Below are 15,584 nucleotides of genomic sequence, written 5' to 3' on the forward strand. Positions count from 1 at the left end.
TATAACATATTATTATGTTCACTTATTAAAATTGTATACTCCTATTATTTTGTTTTATAAATGTATATATTTGTAGGATGACAGAGAAAATACACAACCGTCTACCACCTCAGCCAGATGGTACAAGTGCTGCTTTAGAATTTGTTAAAGCTATTTGTCACATAATAGGTCTAGATCCAGCATTAAAAGATGCAGTAGAATCACTAAAAAGCAACCTATTACGTTTAATAGGTATGTATTAAAAAATGTACAACCCCACCAATACCAATACTCATAACTTTGCAAAGGTTTTAGATCTTCATACACATGTTTCTGAAGTTACTGTCGTACTGTTACAATAATCAGTGATTGTATCGACTTAAAGTTGTTATAAAATGCCTTTGCTTCATTTTATCATATAAAACACAGCAAAATTAACTTTCAATTAAAGAATTTCTGGTTTATTTGACTGGCTTAATTTTGTTTCCGCTCTATACTTCTACCTTAACTAAAGTTGTATTATTCATCAAAATATTAAATCTTACTATCCAAAGGTGTTCTACAAGAATTCTGATGACTTGAGAAGCCGTGGGCCAATTCACGATTTCTAAAGAATTGAGGATGTTGCAAAGACGAAAAGGAAAGTCGATTTTTGCAACTTGAAGTGCTAAGACAAATGTATGTTATCTGTACTTTTCTCTTAAAGATTTTGTGTGGCGCTGTCAACAAGGAAGAAGCAATGATATGATAAGGAGTGCCTATAAATAGACATCATCACATGGAAGAGTTCGACAACAGTTTTCTGAAAATCATTTAAAGCAATAGTACACCATACTACTAACTCGTAATCACTAAAACCGAGTACTAACTCTTAGTACTCTCCTAGTGTTATACCGTAGAGTGAATAGAAAGCAGTCCTCTTTACTAGGATGGTGTGCTACTGAAGTTATGACAATAGTAAACTATAGTAGTTGATCCATTTGTGTAGCTTTTCAACAAAAATAATTAGTGTAAAGACACCATCTTAAAATTTGTGGTACTGTAAAGGGATAGAAATATTTATGGAATGAGAACCTGACTAATTATGAGATTAAATTGAAATTCCATCAATTATCTGTACAACACTAATTCATGTCTTCGAACACTTCTTTATTTAAGATTTTTTGTATATTTTTGCAAGAGATTAATACGAAAAACTTGATTTCTGAGAATTACCACGGAAACGAGATGCATCTACGTGTGAAAAATCCCTGTGAAAAACTCGCCCAGTGATATGTACGCTTCACTATCAGTTTTCAGACAGAAATGACTATGTGTGGTCAAAGTAATATTCTCAGATAAGTCGATATTTTGAGATATACGCGTTCAGGATGTGGTGCTATCTGAAAATTCTCAAGATCCTGTGGACTGCACATACCAGTAATGAAGAGGTACTTAGACAGCTGAATAGGGATTCAGAATTCCTAACCACCATAAAAACAAAAAAGGACAGTCACATCACTCGCCCGATCATTCAGGCATAGCTTGGGGACAAAAGATAAATAGGTCGCCAAAAACTATCTTGGCTATGAAAAGTTAGAAATTTTACCAGACTAGAAGTAGAACAACTATTCTGAGTAGCGACAGTAGAGACCAATTCAACCAAATTGTGAAAGTAGCCCACGCTAGCGAAGGCAGGCACGGGACCGAAAGAAGAAGTGTATAAAAGGTTTGCACAATGTTGTATATCACCAAGTTATGGATATGATAGCGGCAGTAAAGGTATGGAGTGGTGTTACTATGAAAGGCCACACTGACAAGGTGTTCTTTGAAAAAGGTCATCTCAATACTCACAGGTATATTGTTGATATATTAAAAGTGCAACATTTGTATGAGAAAATTTTTCCTTCAAGCGTCAAAATTTGTAAAAGTTATATCTAATTCAGCCTCCTTGGGATGTGATTGATAGTCTTTTATGAGCTCTATCAAAACCAACTAAAATTTTAAAATTTTAGACTCATTAAAATATGGAATGCTCTTGACTAAAATGAAACTTGAAGCATGCTTGATTGCTAGTCAAACTTTAATAATTGATAGTACACATTTAAATATGCCATTTAATTGTTTTTCAGATTCTACTTCAACCACTATTTTAAACTACATTTTTGTTAAATACCTCTATTTTAAAATACATCAATTGTATATTTGTAAAATTTCAATTCCACCTCAATATAATCATCTTTACTCAACTCGCATTTTTAATATTAAAAAATGTATCAAGAGGTGTGTATAGGGTAAGTTATCTGTATTTATACGTGCTTTAGCTGACAAACTGTGATATTTAAAAAAAATTACTCAGCTGTATGAACATCAAATATAGCTATTATCTAAAATTATTTCAAACCATATAGATATCATAATTGCCCAAGGTATCTTAAATCACTGTTATAAATTTCACTTGTCTAATTTAAATGGATTCATCAGAATTGAACTTCTAGTTCAAGAATGACAAAATCTAGGTGAATAAAACCTTATGCAGAGTTCACCTAAGTTCACCTTTCCATGAAAAAATGTGATCAAATATAGGGGGTTTCATTTAAAAGAATTGTTAAAGTACTTCCTGTGTAGCTGAAAATAATTTCAAATGGTAATTGTGATTGATGTTCATATGGCTATGAAAATCATATTTCACTATTTGCCCACTAAAAACCGTATAAATACAAACTTTGTACTATTTTATAGTGGACAATTCTTAAATTAGTACAAAATCTCTCAAACTTTGTGGATCAATCAATATAACAAAACTATATTTAGGACAAAGGAAATTTTTCTTTATAACTACATTTCATTTTTGTGATGTTATCACCCTATATTGATGCAACTATTTAGGACAAATGATAGAAACTACTCTACAATTACATAATTTGAATGCATATTTGTTTTAGGTGTTGGTGAATTTTCGGAAAAAGCTGTATGGAACGATCCAACTGTATCTTATATAATACCACAAATAATTTGTAGAGCTTGTAATCATTGTAGAGATATAGACTTGGGCAGAGATCAATTTAGATCGGATTCAGCTTGGTTGTGTCCTTTATGTAACTCTGAATACGATAACGCTGAAATTGAATGTGTTATGTTAAATATTGTTAACAAGAAATTACTGGCATATAATTTACAAGATTTGCAATGCAAAAAATGTATGCAGGTAAGATTTTACTCTAATTATAGGGATCTGGGATCACCTCTAATAAAAAAGCAGATATAATCATTTTTCCAACTTTGGTTTGAAAAATTTGAGGAATAAATTTTTATTTGAAGTAGCCACATCAACAGGTCAGTTTATGTTTGATAGATATATGAATAAAATATTTTTTTATTTTAGATCAAACCAGACAACATAAACAAACACTGTGTATGTTCATCGACCTACAAATGCCTAATTTCAAAGACTGATTTAATAAAATTACTACAAACTTTCAAATCTTTAGCTCAAACATTTAACATGCCAGCTTTGTCAGAAACTGTGGATCAAATTCTCAGTTCAATTTGAACCCAAAATATTTAGTAGGAAATCTAATATAGGAAATATGTAACGTAATTCTATTTTTTTAACTATGTACATATTGTAATACAACTTTTAATAGGTTTTTATCATTTTATTTATCCACCTAAATGAACATACAATCTTTTTCTACAGACTTAATGTGATAATGAGAACTTGAATGGGAATAATTTACTTTTGTAAATTAATAGGATCAATAACGGGATCTTGAAATTTAAATGTTGGGAACTTGGTCATATCTACTCCAGGTCCACCGCCATACTGTTTTGCCACTTTTTCCAATTCGGTTTTCAATTCCTTTTGAAGTTCTGGGGTTGGTTCAACAAGAGTCTTACCACTGAAATAAAATGCATTATATTAAATTCATTATACACATAAGTATATTGTACAAAACTATGATCGACATTTTTCATTTTACCTTTTAAAATGAAGAGGAAGAATGAGTGGCAAAAGGAGAGAGGTAATTGAAAGAAATTGGCTAAATCGTCTGTTATTGGGGGCAAGAGAGCAACTTGGGAATTTTACAACCTATAACGTGACAGTGCAAAAAAGAAGTGAGTTGGAGGTAGGGTACAATCTTTAGTTTTAGTGGGCATCAAGAAATTTTGGACATACACTGGTTACACTTTGTTCGGTGTATGAAAAAGTAGAACAATGGTGAATTCGGAGCTGCTCATATATCAAGACAAGTGGAAAGTTCGGGGTTTTTCAATTTGCTACTATATCCACTTCAATGAAATAACGCTTTCAGTCTAATTCGTGTAAAAGTAAACTTAAACAACAGCTAAAGAAATGTCACACTTTAACATATAGTGATAAAGTAAATATGAGGACTGTTTACAAGTGATATAAGTTATTTAAAAATGGAAATAAGTTAGTTGAGAATGGGATCCCAAGAGTGCTAAAAGTGAAAAAATCTATTTACTCAAACAGTTGATTGGAGAACTGGAACACTTACAAAACATCTTTTTTTTTTCATGAAAACACAGTGCTAACAAAATAAAAAATATTCCTGAAAATAAATGTTTTTGAGACTATTCCTGACTTTGAGAAAGCATTCCAAAGACACTTCCAATAAACATAGTCATAAAATCAATTTTAGGATAAGTGCATAACTGGCAAATGCAGTATATTGAAGATTAATTCAAAATATATTCCATAACTACTGTTGTAATTTAATAAGGCATAAAGTTTTCATTATTGGTTTAGTCAAAATTTCCTACACAGAGAAGCTATAGAGAAATATTTAAATTAACATAAACCATCATATAATTTAAAGCATATACTGTAAAACCAACCTCTAGAATGAAATAAAATACTCCCTTAATATAATCTTATTGGAGGATACTGTAGTTATTAGATTACAATATATATAAAGGTGTTATTACTTTCATGTAATGGAAAAAAGGGATTATTAGTTTGGCTGACAGAACCAATAAACTTTTATTTTTTGAAAAAATATATTTTGAAATTTATTGTAAGAATTGTTGAAAAATACACAGAAAAATTAATTTGCATATTGTTCCCGCTCGTGTTAGGCCCTTGGGATAGCAACAAATTGTAGGGTGTATAGTGAATATATCAATGGGGGATCATACAATGTGTCAAGTTTGTAGATGCGGCATCTTATGGATAAAGGAAAAATGGGTTATGTGGACATAAAATCAAATCTATTTTAATATATGTAATTTGTGTTTTATATATACCGAAGTTGTCGATGTCTGGTAATAGTTTGGATTTATTGTGTAATTGTTAGAATGTAGAATAATTCTAGTCTATAACTTGACGTTTTTGAACTGTGAAGAATTGAACAACTGAAAACTGTTAATTCTTTTTCCATATACACATGTCAAGAAGCTCAAAGATATATTGTTCTCAAAAACATTTATATATTTAAAAATTTCAACAGAATTTTGTATAAAATAAATTTTCAGAAAAATATCCGATGATATTGTGAATCCATACTTTGAATTTTACAAGACGAACTTACCTGTTACTTTTTTGTCTATATTCTCTAATTTTATCAATAAAAAGCTGTTGAATTGGGTCGGTTGCTTTCTGTAAGCAAGGTGCTAGGATTCCAATATTTCGGCTGCATACTCCTGTCCTCACGGAATTCTTGACCGTGTTCAAAAATTGAGAAGATAGCATCTATAAATGATTATGTAATTGATTGATAAAGGTTCTATACTCATCAGAAAATAATATCACACGAAGCAAATTAACCTCATGAAAAGAAAATAATTTTTAAATATACAAACCCTCTAGATATAAATTAATGTATAATTTGTCGCAATAGCACTTTTTTCTCAAAGGTAGAGATTTTTAACCTAAATATAAGCTAAAAATGTCTTTCAAATGTGGAATACAGTGATACAAATATTACAAATGACAATTTTACTTTTAGTTCGTTCTTCGTTAAATATAATCTAAAAATTGCCACAAATGAATATTGGATTAATCGAATTTTCTACGAAACTAGATTCTAGCTCTATGGAATTTGCTCATTTCTGTCACAGATCACTGGTTTCTGATTATTGCTCGGAAGCTGCAGTTACTTACACTCTACTGCATTATTTTTGTGTATTGCACTGACCTTCAATCTTGGAATTTTTGAGAAACTAAATGCAATTTTCACAAATTATAGTTAATAAATTTTAAAAATATCATATACATTATTTATTGATGATTACACTACGATGTAGGGTGTATCAGGGCAGTGTAAAAACACAGCTAAATTTTTTGACGTGTTCATTTTTCGGTACACGTCAAAAATAAATTAGGGTTATAAATTTGGTTTATGAAAAATTTGAAAATGGTTTCAATTTTGAATTCAATAGATACGGGTCATGAAGATATGATACATGATGCCGAAGTAGATTATTATGGTTTACGTCTGGCTACTTGTTCATCAGATAATAGTGTTAAAGTATACGATATAAAAAGTGGTGCATCGACCCTTCTGGATGATCTAAAGGGCCACTATGGTCCAGTCTGGGAAATAGATTGGAGTCACCCAAAATTTGGTAACTTGTTAGCTTCATGTTCTTATGATCGAAAAGTCATCATTTGGAAAGAGCAACAAAGGAAATGGATAAAATATTATGAATACGCTAACCATGATTCTAGTGTTAATTCTGTACAATTCGCTCCAGCCGAGCTAGGTTTGATTCTTGCTTGTGGTAGTAGTGATGGTTCAATTTCGATACTAAATTATAATGTTGGAAGTAATACATGGGATGCCAAGAAAATTCAGAATGCTCATGCTATAGGATGCAATGCAGTTAGTTGGGCACCTGCTATTACTCCCGTCTTTGGTGGTGGTGAACAAGAAACTTCACCAGTTAGGCGGTTAGTTTCCGGTGGATGTGACAATTTAGTTAAAATTTGGAGAGAAGATGGCGATAGGTAAGATTTTGATAAAAACAGTAATATTGTCAAGCTTTTTCATAAAGTTGTAATTCAGTTCAAACAAGATGAACGTCCCAGGCGCATAGTTAAAAATTTATTTCAAATAGGGCATATTTTCAAATTACAAGAAACAGATTGTAACAAAAAAATGAAATTATATAATTTAACATATAACAAATTTTTTTAGGTGGGTTGAAGAATCAAAATTGGAAGTTCATTCTGATTGGGTAAGAGATGTAGCTTGGGCTCCATCAGTAGGTCTTCACAGATACACCATTGCAAGCTGTTCTCAAGATAGAAGGGTAGTCATTTGGACAAGCAGTGACTGTATTAACTGGAATTCAACAGTGTTACATACATTTGATGATGTTGTTTGGAATGTAAGCTGGTCACTAAATGGAAATATTCTTGCTGTATCAGGAGGTGATAACAAAATTACACTTTGGGATCAAAACTCTGAAGGAAATTGGCAGTGTATTAGTGATATTTCAAAAGGACAAGGACAGATTCACGCTCAGTAATTATCATTTAGTTTAGGCTAATATAATTGATAAGCTACATTTAGTTAACTTCATAAGATACAGTTCTTTTTTTTTCTCAATTTGTTCAATTAATATATAGATATTAAAAATTTTTAATTAATAATTACTACACACTTACAGCTCAAATTTTGATGTAAATATTGAAAAAAAAAACAATTTCTATCAGTGATCCCTATACATATTTGTTAATACAGCAAAGTTTTTTCAAAAATTAGCTAATAAACTATTTTTTTGAAGAAACTGGAACTTCTCTAAGTAAACAAATTTTATTATTAGCTCAGCACTCTTTTGTGATGTAGGAAAATGCTTCAATGGGAAAGTTTTGGTAGAAGGAAGCAACCAAAAGAGAAGCACTCCAGATGAACGTTTATACCACTATATCTTGAAAGTATATAGATCTCAAACAAGCTTTAGTGACTCACTGCTTTCTTCACAAGGCACTTCCGCCTCCAGGATATGATATTAGTTCTAGTAGAAAATGAGCACTGTAGGATTCTATAGGAAAGAGAAACTCTGCATCAACTAGTTCTATATTGCTCACTGAAAAAATGATGAAAACATCATTAAATTCAATAGAGATAGCCCAGAGATTGACTTTCAAAGAATGGAAGACAACCATATGCCTAATAGAATCATCAATGCCAAAATATACAACTGTAGAAAAATACGCTGACTTCACATCAGATGGACAGGTAAAGTTCACTAAAAATTACAAACAATGGATGTGAGAGGATGGGGAACTTTGGTAAAGAACTGACCAGCTTGGAGGCGAATTGTCTAGGAAGTCGACTCAAAATGAGCACTGTAGGATTCTATAGGAAAGAGAAACTCTGCATCAACTAGTTCTATAATGCTCACTGTCATAACATAGAAATGCTTCAGACAAGAAACTTGTAGAAGCAAAAGACGTATTGGAGTTTTTCAGATAATACACCCATAAGATTTTTAAAATAAACTGAAAAAGCTGTGCATTTCCCAGCTAAATCACTCCTAAAAAGTATTTGGATCTAAACAAAAAACAAGCTACATATCCTGGCTTCATTATCAAACACTGCTGCATCAGCAAACACCTGATGAGATCTAGTGGAAACTGATTGTAAATTCTATATTTAGAGGATGAAACTCGAGTTCACATATTATATTGCTTTGATATTGCAAGCATACCCAAAAAATACATTAGAAGAAAAACATTGTAATATTGAGGAAGTCATAGATGAGATGTAAATGTCAAAAACAGCAATAAACCTTAAGGATGCATTGTAATTTCACTACATCTGCCTTTAACTAAAACTCTTGGTAACTTGTATAATTAACAACCCAAAATTGAATTTATTAATGAAATTATAGCAGTTTTTTTCATTCCCTATGTAATTTTGATAAATATAACAAAAATTCATTGATATACAAAAAATATTTTTTTATTAATAAACAGATGAATACACTTCAATAATTCTGCTTAAGTATGCTAGAAAAATCAAAGTGCTTCAATCAAAAATGGTGAAATTCAAGGCACAATCAAGAAGCCACTTTGAAGATTTATGCTTCAATTCTGCCATATTATACATCAATAAAGGTGGTTTCTGCTCTTCGTATATTATATAATTACAACATTTAGCATTAGTCTTACTGGCATGGAATGGAAAATTAATTTTGATCTCGCAAGTAGTTGGAGTTGGAGCTCGGTGTAAAAGAATACCATCACCAGCAGCGATTACATTTTGCAAATTATGTTTTTTAACTTTAATATCATATATTAAAACATGCGTTGTGTGATTAGTTATATAAAAACTGATGCCATCAAATAATTTTGGTAACCTAAGTAAATTGTTCATCAATGATTTTTGTATACCAGTATTTAAGAGAGGTATATTGATAAAAGTATAGTCTGGTATTGAAATAAAAAAATCTTGTTTTAAAAAATTATCTATATACTCCTGGGGTACTATTGTAGAACCTTCTAACATTGCCGTAAGAATTTTAATAGATATTTTATGTGTTCTTCTTATAATAAAATGTGTTACTTTTTTTGCATTATAGTTTTCTTCAATTTTTATTTTGCTTTGTTTCAATTTTGCTTCATAACTAGGATCTATGTAGTAGCAGTGAGCTACCATTTTCTTACAACAAAATAATTGTGGCATTATATTTATTATTTCGATTTCTTCATCAAATATTGATTTGATTTCTTTAGTACATTGAGCATAATCTATTGGTGTTTTTCCAAAGTAATCTATTGAATCTCTGTTAGCACCATATTGTAATAATAATTTTACAATTTGTGAATTCTGACAAATAACTGCCTTATGCAAGGGTGTTTTGTAATCTTGTCCTGGAGTATCTGTTAGAGCACCATTTTTTAATAATAATTCTACAACTTCGTAATCTTCACTTTCTACAGCTTCATGCTAAAAAACAAACATTTTAAAAAAACTGATCATCTGAAATACTATAATTAAAGCATAATTTGGATTTTTTAATCAACAATATAGCCATGAATTTGAAGGTAGAATTAAAACATCACAAATATAAAATGTATTTTTTTAATTTCATCTTTAGAGTTCACTTTATAATACTGCTACATAAAGTAATCAAGCAAATATATTAGGGAGGAACTATATATAATAATTTGATCTACATTTCTGAAGGAAATAGACTGACAGAAATTTTTAAAGAAGTGGGAATAAAATGTAAAGAGCTTGGCCTAGTTATTAACAAATCTAAAACTGTATTCATGATCAATCATAACTTATGGCAGAGAATATTGGGTGATGGCACAAAAAGAGGAATTAGAGTGAACAAGCAGACTGGAGAATCCAAAATAATAGAAAAATCTTTGAAAACATCATTAAATTCAATAGAGATAGCCCAGAGATTGACTTTGGCCACATTCAAAGAATGGAAGACAACCATATGCCTAATAGAATCATCAATGCCAAAATATACAACTGTAGAAAAATAGGCTGACTCCACATCAGATGGACAGGTCAAGTTCACTAAAACTTACAAACAATGGATGTGAGAGGATGGAGAACTTTGGTGAAGAACAGACTAGCTTGGAGGAGAATTGTCTAGAAGGTCGACTCATATGGAGAGAAAAGAAAGTTTTTTATGGAATCTTTATTTATATTAATATTTATAAAAGAAAAATGAAACTTTGAAAATATTAAACTTACCATGGGAACCCAACCCGCAAAATCTTGTGCATTAATATCCACATGTGTTATTAAATTATTCACCTCTTTTATCTTTTTTCGTCTGCAAGCAACGTGTAGAGCAGTCTCGCCTTTGGTATTTATTTTTTGCTCTGCTATAAAATTAAGTTTATATGTTTTGTTTTGGTAAAAAATAGTGTTTATCCTATTCACTTCGTTTCTTTGCGACGCAACTAATAAAGAATTGTGTACTCTAGAAATTAAGTCTTCCGTTTGAACGAAAAAATTGTGCCAGTCTATTTCACTATCTTCAACAAACACTTTACATTTTGGACAACCTTGATCCATTTTATTTATACACGTCTTACAAAAATAATGCCCACACTTTTTTAATCGACCTAGAACTTTATTCTGATTTCCACATTGCGTGCACTTCAGAATGTCTTCTAACCGATGAAGAAATGTTTCAACTTTATCAATTTCCATTATGTGTTTACTGAAAATGTTTACGAAAGAGAACTTGAAAACGGTATTAAAGTTTAAACTAATATCCTTCGTAAGGAAAACATACTTGATTTTACGATATTAATTTTTAATAATAGTTAAATTACACTTTTGGCGGGATAGCAATATATTACAGGACTACTCTAGACCGCATTAACAACCACTGGTTATTTCTTCTCTCTCTATTGGCATTTTGTCTGACGACATACAGCTAGGATTTGTGTTTTGCTAGTTACCTCTACTGGTTATTTATAATTGATAATATACTAGTATATATAAATAATTAATAGAAAGTGACAGAGATGTTAAGACCAAAGATATACCAAATGTGAAATCATTTAGCACTCAAGTAATTAAAATTTCTAATAGATTCTTATTTTCAAAAAAAAATATGCCGTAGATAAACTTTAATAACTTTCTAATTTGCAAATCAATCACTCAAATTATGTTGGCATAGAGTAATTTTAAAATTATATATATTCAGTTAATGAAGGGGATTAGTTTGGAATTTTTTTCACTATGAGATCAAAGGACAATCTTTGCTGACATCAAAGGTGATCTATGGTTGACACTTAACCTAAAATAAAATGAGTATTCCTCGAGTGAAAAAATATTAGTATATTTAATAAATTAAGATGAAGATATTCAGTAGCCTTTTTGTGGCCAGGCCTATTCCTAAAGAGCCAGTTCCATTTAAAGAATTACTACCTTTAAAGCTGAAAGGAGCCGTTTCTGGTAAAGGTGGGAAATCCTCTGATGTATGTTGTATTTATGAAATGTCTGTAATGTTTGCTTGCTTTAAAGAAAATGAATTTAATCAGGTCGTTTGTTCGAAAGAAATTGAATCATTTAAAAAGTGTTATAAAAACCATTTGGAAGCAAAGAAATTAAAAGAAGAAAAAGAAGCTAAAGGTGTATTGACTCCTGGAGAAAAGAAAATGTCCCATAAGCAACTGAATGCACTGTTGAGAAAGTTTCCTAACATTAAATAGTTGTTGAGAAAAGATGTAGGTACTATTAGAATATTTGTAAGTAAATTATTTATAGATTTTTAACGTTTTTTATTCCCCCAATTTGCCGAGATTTTTTTTGTATAATGGTTATTTGCATATTTTCCTGTATATACATTGGATTTTTTCAAAAGAAACTGTGTGGTACGTTTTTATGTTTCGTTAAATCAGAAACAATAATTCTCTATAATGTCCCGATCAAACATCTAGTGAAAAAAGGGTTTTTTTCATTTTTTTTTTAACAACTTCATAGCTTTAAATCTTTCCGTACAAATTTTGGCTTCTAAAATATAGTTGTTCGTACTTAATACCAGCAATTATATGGATTGAGATGAATATATGCCAGCAACGGCTAAACAAAAACAATGTTTTTTTCAAGACAAAAATATTTTATCAAGAAAAACATCCAGCAGTAGCAAGCAACTCTTGACATAATATTTGTGTTCTTGTTTTTCCATTTTTCTTCAATGACCCATCCTTATCTCTTTTTTATCAGTAATCATCTATTTGCAAGAAATTTAGCTTTCTTGGAAGGTTTCAATATAATGAAATCTTTTTAGAGTTTAAAAGAACTTTTTCTGCTCTGCATATAAGTACCAACAGAAGAAATTGGAATTCAAGCAACTAATTTTCTGAACTATACAAGTGATAAAAGTACAGCATAACGTTTTTTTATTGTTGCAGAAAGCTTCATATAAAATCCCTGACCAAGTGTTTCTTCAGCTATGTCAGTTTCTTTTCTTACTGTATATTTTTGTATAATAAACACACCCAATAACTGAGTCAAATCTAATCCAAAGACATTTATTTTTTGAGGTGTCATAAGTGAGTACTGAAGTGACCTTTGAATTTATCATACCTTTATCTTTAGATTGATATAAGTGGTCATTTATACTCTTTATACATTAATACAAAACGTTTTTGTTGATGATTTGGATTATCAGGGTGATTCAAGTACTAGAGGATGATGTTAGTAGAAATCTATCTCAAGATATACTCTCTTTTATTGCTTCGTTACCTGAAGACTTATTGTTGGATCGACACGTATACTTATTAAAAGTATGACATTACCAAACTACTAAGTACTAGTGCTAGTAGGTACTAAGGTCATTGATTGGAATTCTTTAGGTTTAGACATCTAGGATAACACTTGCACCTTTAAAAATATTGACAAGTATCATATTTGATTCATAAAGGGGAACTGAATATTTGGGTTGAGAATGTTCAACATTAGCAGACCTTGTATACTGCTGTGTGGTTAATACGAATTGCGTAGAATTAGAGTTTAATCTTCTTGATTCAACTGGTAATCACTGCTGCTGTAAGTCAGTTTGATTAATTACTATGCGACTTCTATAATGGGGTCCTTTGTGTCTTTACTTTTATAATAAGGATCCTCATACTAAACTTTTTGTGTCTGTGCGTAAGAGCTTTTTATTCAAAGAGTTAATTTTCCAAGACAAATTTGTCGAATGGTATAGCACTGCATTTTTCAATGAATAATTATTGTAGGGATCAATTATCCAGCCCTAAAATACAGAAAACATACTTGTAACTTTACCTGTGTATCAATGTTAGTTCTCGATTAAAAAATTGCACAGAACCACAATCTTAGATTTTTAAAAAATACACGAACATCAATAAATCATCAGCAGCTCTTGTTTACAAAATAATGTGCTCTAGAATAGTTATATTTTGGTGCACTGATGGTATTCTTAAACATTTCATTCTTTGATTAGAATTTCCCTTCCTAACACAGTTGTATTATACAAAGAGAGACTGTCCAAGAAGAAACTTTCTTCACTCGATTCTTAAATAGTGTTAGTATATGTTTAAATGGAAGTGTCAATTTAAAAAAATAATAAAATTGTTCATAGTTGGCTAGTGGGTCGTCAGAGTCACTTAAAATTACCAAAGGCAGATATCTTTTGAAAAGGGTAATCAGGCACCTTAACTTGAAACTTTTAACATCACAAAACAAACTGATAGGCTTGCCCATTTGTTTAAACCTCGCACATGTGAGTGCTGGAAACTCACGTAGTCTGTATTTTCTACTCCTCCATTCACCAGCAATCGACTTTCGCGCCTATATAAGTGGAGCTACTGATTGGTGAGAGGCAGAGGGACCATCTTATCTCGTATCAAGTGTTTCAATCTATCTCTGCAGTTTCTTGCGAGCAGACTACTGATATGTGGGTTCTGGGCCCATTGGTAGATTTGTTTATCCCAATCAGGCTAGCGAATCAGTTTAACCGTTGGCCTGGGGATTGGGCACCCAAAAGAGCTGAACCTTGCAGCTATCGCTCATCAGTTCTTGTAGTACTTTTTGCAGTTTCAGATTAATCTTTCTAGAGTCAATGAAGATGGCCCCGAAGCGAAAAAATTCACTTATTTTGGGATATCCTTCGCAGAAATCTGCTCTGGCCAACCTATTCGTCTTTGTACCAAGTGGCTCTATTATATAGTATTGTGGACTGAGAGTCAACAGTCCACTGTCTTCTGTCAATGATATTTGTCTCCAAACCCCTATTGAAATCTATTTATCGAAGAAAAATAGTAAACCACAACAAAAATCAGCATGTAAATATCCCGGGCAAATGCAGCGTGACAGCTGCAAGTATTTAGATCAGGTGTAGTACAGGGACGACACCCGGCATCGTATTATCATACTGCAATGAGATTGTTTATTTTTGTCTGTTGTGTTATTTTCTTAAACATATCTGACACGCATACAGCTGATACAAGTTGTTGACATTTGCTATACAACGGTTAAGAAGTTTTAATGCTAGCTAAAAACAAATGATTGTGAATATTTATAAAAATGAAATGCAAGAAAATGATGACAAGGCAGTTGATGACGTTATTTCCAAAACTATTCCAAACTTCAGGTGTATGTTGTATATTTCTGTCATAATAACTTGTAATTTATATTATTGATCTGCTGTACTATTTAATTGGTGGGTCCTGATGAAAAATTATTCTCATAGTCATCAACGTTTATTCCAGAAATCCATTTTTTTTTCTCTTCTACAACTGCAAGAATATTCCAGGAATACTCTAGAATATTCTGCTTAATTACATAGGTAAAGGCCAATTTTAAAGAGAAGGGAAAGAAGAACAGAATATCAATGCAACGTATATGGAGTGTAGAGAAGGAGGAACATCTCTTATGGACGGTACGTTTAAAATATGGTCTGAATTCTGTAGGGATAATACGTGGCGCTGATTGTACTATGGGATTGAGATCTGAAGTTAGACACTTACTATATCTGAAACTAACTAATTTAACGAGATTCTGTTTTGTTAATCGTTTCATTATTTTAATACTACTAATTTCATTATCACGGTGCATTATTTAAAGCATTACTATACAGTTATTTTCAAATCAGCGCGTAAAATTCAAGCGAATACCCTCTATAATCAGCGCCACCTATTTTCCCAT

The 15,584-nt window shown here is 31.2% G+C and overlaps 5 protein-coding genes across 6 annotated transcripts in view; 3 read left to right on the forward strand and 2 right to left on the reverse strand.

The window, feature by feature from the left end:
- The window catches only part of LOC130897463 (DNA polymerase epsilon catalytic subunit 1), a 46,634-nt gene extending 43,027 nt beyond the window's left edge, over positions 1 to 3,607 (forward strand). The window contains exons 26-28 of the mRNA XM_057806336.1: positions 77 to 231; positions 2,904 to 3,166; positions 3,344 to 3,607. Of these exons, the coding sequence (XP_057662319.1) occupies positions 77 to 231; positions 2,904 to 3,166; positions 3,344 to 3,511 (586 nt within the window). The 3' untranslated portion in view covers positions 3,512 to 3,607. The remainder of the gene's footprint in view (positions 1 to 76; positions 232 to 2,903; positions 3,167 to 3,343) is intronic.
- On the reverse strand, positions 3,597 to 6,019 carry LOC130897466 (ATP synthase-coupling factor 6, mitochondrial). Its single transcript, XM_057806340.1, has 3 exons — positions 5,785 to 6,019; positions 5,514 to 5,674; positions 3,597 to 3,860 (listed from the first exon to the last, which is right to left on the reverse strand). The coding sequence occupies exons 2-3, from the start codon at positions 5,672 to 5,674 to the stop codon at positions 3,695 to 3,697; spliced, it is 327 nt and encodes a 108-aa protein (XP_057662323.1). The 5' UTR covers positions 5,785 to 6,019; the 3' UTR covers positions 3,597 to 3,694.
- A 94-nt stretch (positions 6,020 to 6,113) lies between these two features.
- On the forward strand, positions 6,114 to 9,503 carry LOC130897286 (protein SEC13 homolog). Its single transcript, XM_057806059.1, has 2 exons — positions 6,114 to 6,931; positions 7,122 to 9,503. The coding sequence occupies exons 1-2, from the start codon at positions 6,324 to 6,326 to the stop codon at positions 7,453 to 7,455; spliced, it is 942 nt and encodes a 313-aa protein (XP_057662042.1). The 5' UTR covers positions 6,114 to 6,323; the 3' UTR covers positions 7,456 to 9,503.
- LOC130897285 (BRCA1-associated RING domain protein 1-like) lies at positions 8,873 to 11,287 on the reverse strand. 2 transcript variants are annotated; one of them, XM_057806058.1, is made up of 2 exons: positions 10,650 to 11,287; positions 8,873 to 9,881 (listed from the first exon to the last, which is right to left on the reverse strand). In XM_057806058.1, exons 1-2 carry the CDS (start codon positions 11,112 to 11,114, stop codon positions 8,961 to 8,963), a joined length of 1,386 nt encoding a protein of 461 aa, XP_057662041.1. In that variant the 5' UTR covers positions 11,115 to 11,287; the 3' UTR covers positions 8,873 to 8,960. The 2 variants fall into 2 exon arrangements, with proteins under 2 accessions (XP_057662041.1, XP_057662040.1); XM_057806057.1 differs by having other exon boundaries at positions 10,713 to 11,249.
- A 358-nt stretch (positions 11,288 to 11,645) lies between these two features.
- Positions 11,646 to 12,183, forward strand: LOC130897125 (uncharacterized). Its single transcript, XM_057805749.1, has 2 exons — positions 11,646 to 11,890; positions 11,954 to 12,183. Exons 1-2 carry the CDS (start codon positions 11,768 to 11,770, stop codon positions 12,122 to 12,124), a joined length of 294 nt encoding a protein of 97 aa, XP_057661732.1. The 5' UTR covers positions 11,646 to 11,767; the 3' UTR covers positions 12,125 to 12,183.
- The last annotated feature ends 3,401 nt before the right edge of the window (positions 12,184 to 15,584 follow it).

Source organism: Diorhabda carinulata, chromosome 8 (genome assembly GCF_026250575.1).
Source record: "Diorhabda carinulata isolate Delta chromosome 8, icDioCari1.1, whole genome shotgun sequence".
NCBI lineage: Eukaryota > Metazoa > Arthropoda > Insecta > Coleoptera > Chrysomelidae > Diorhabda > Diorhabda carinulata.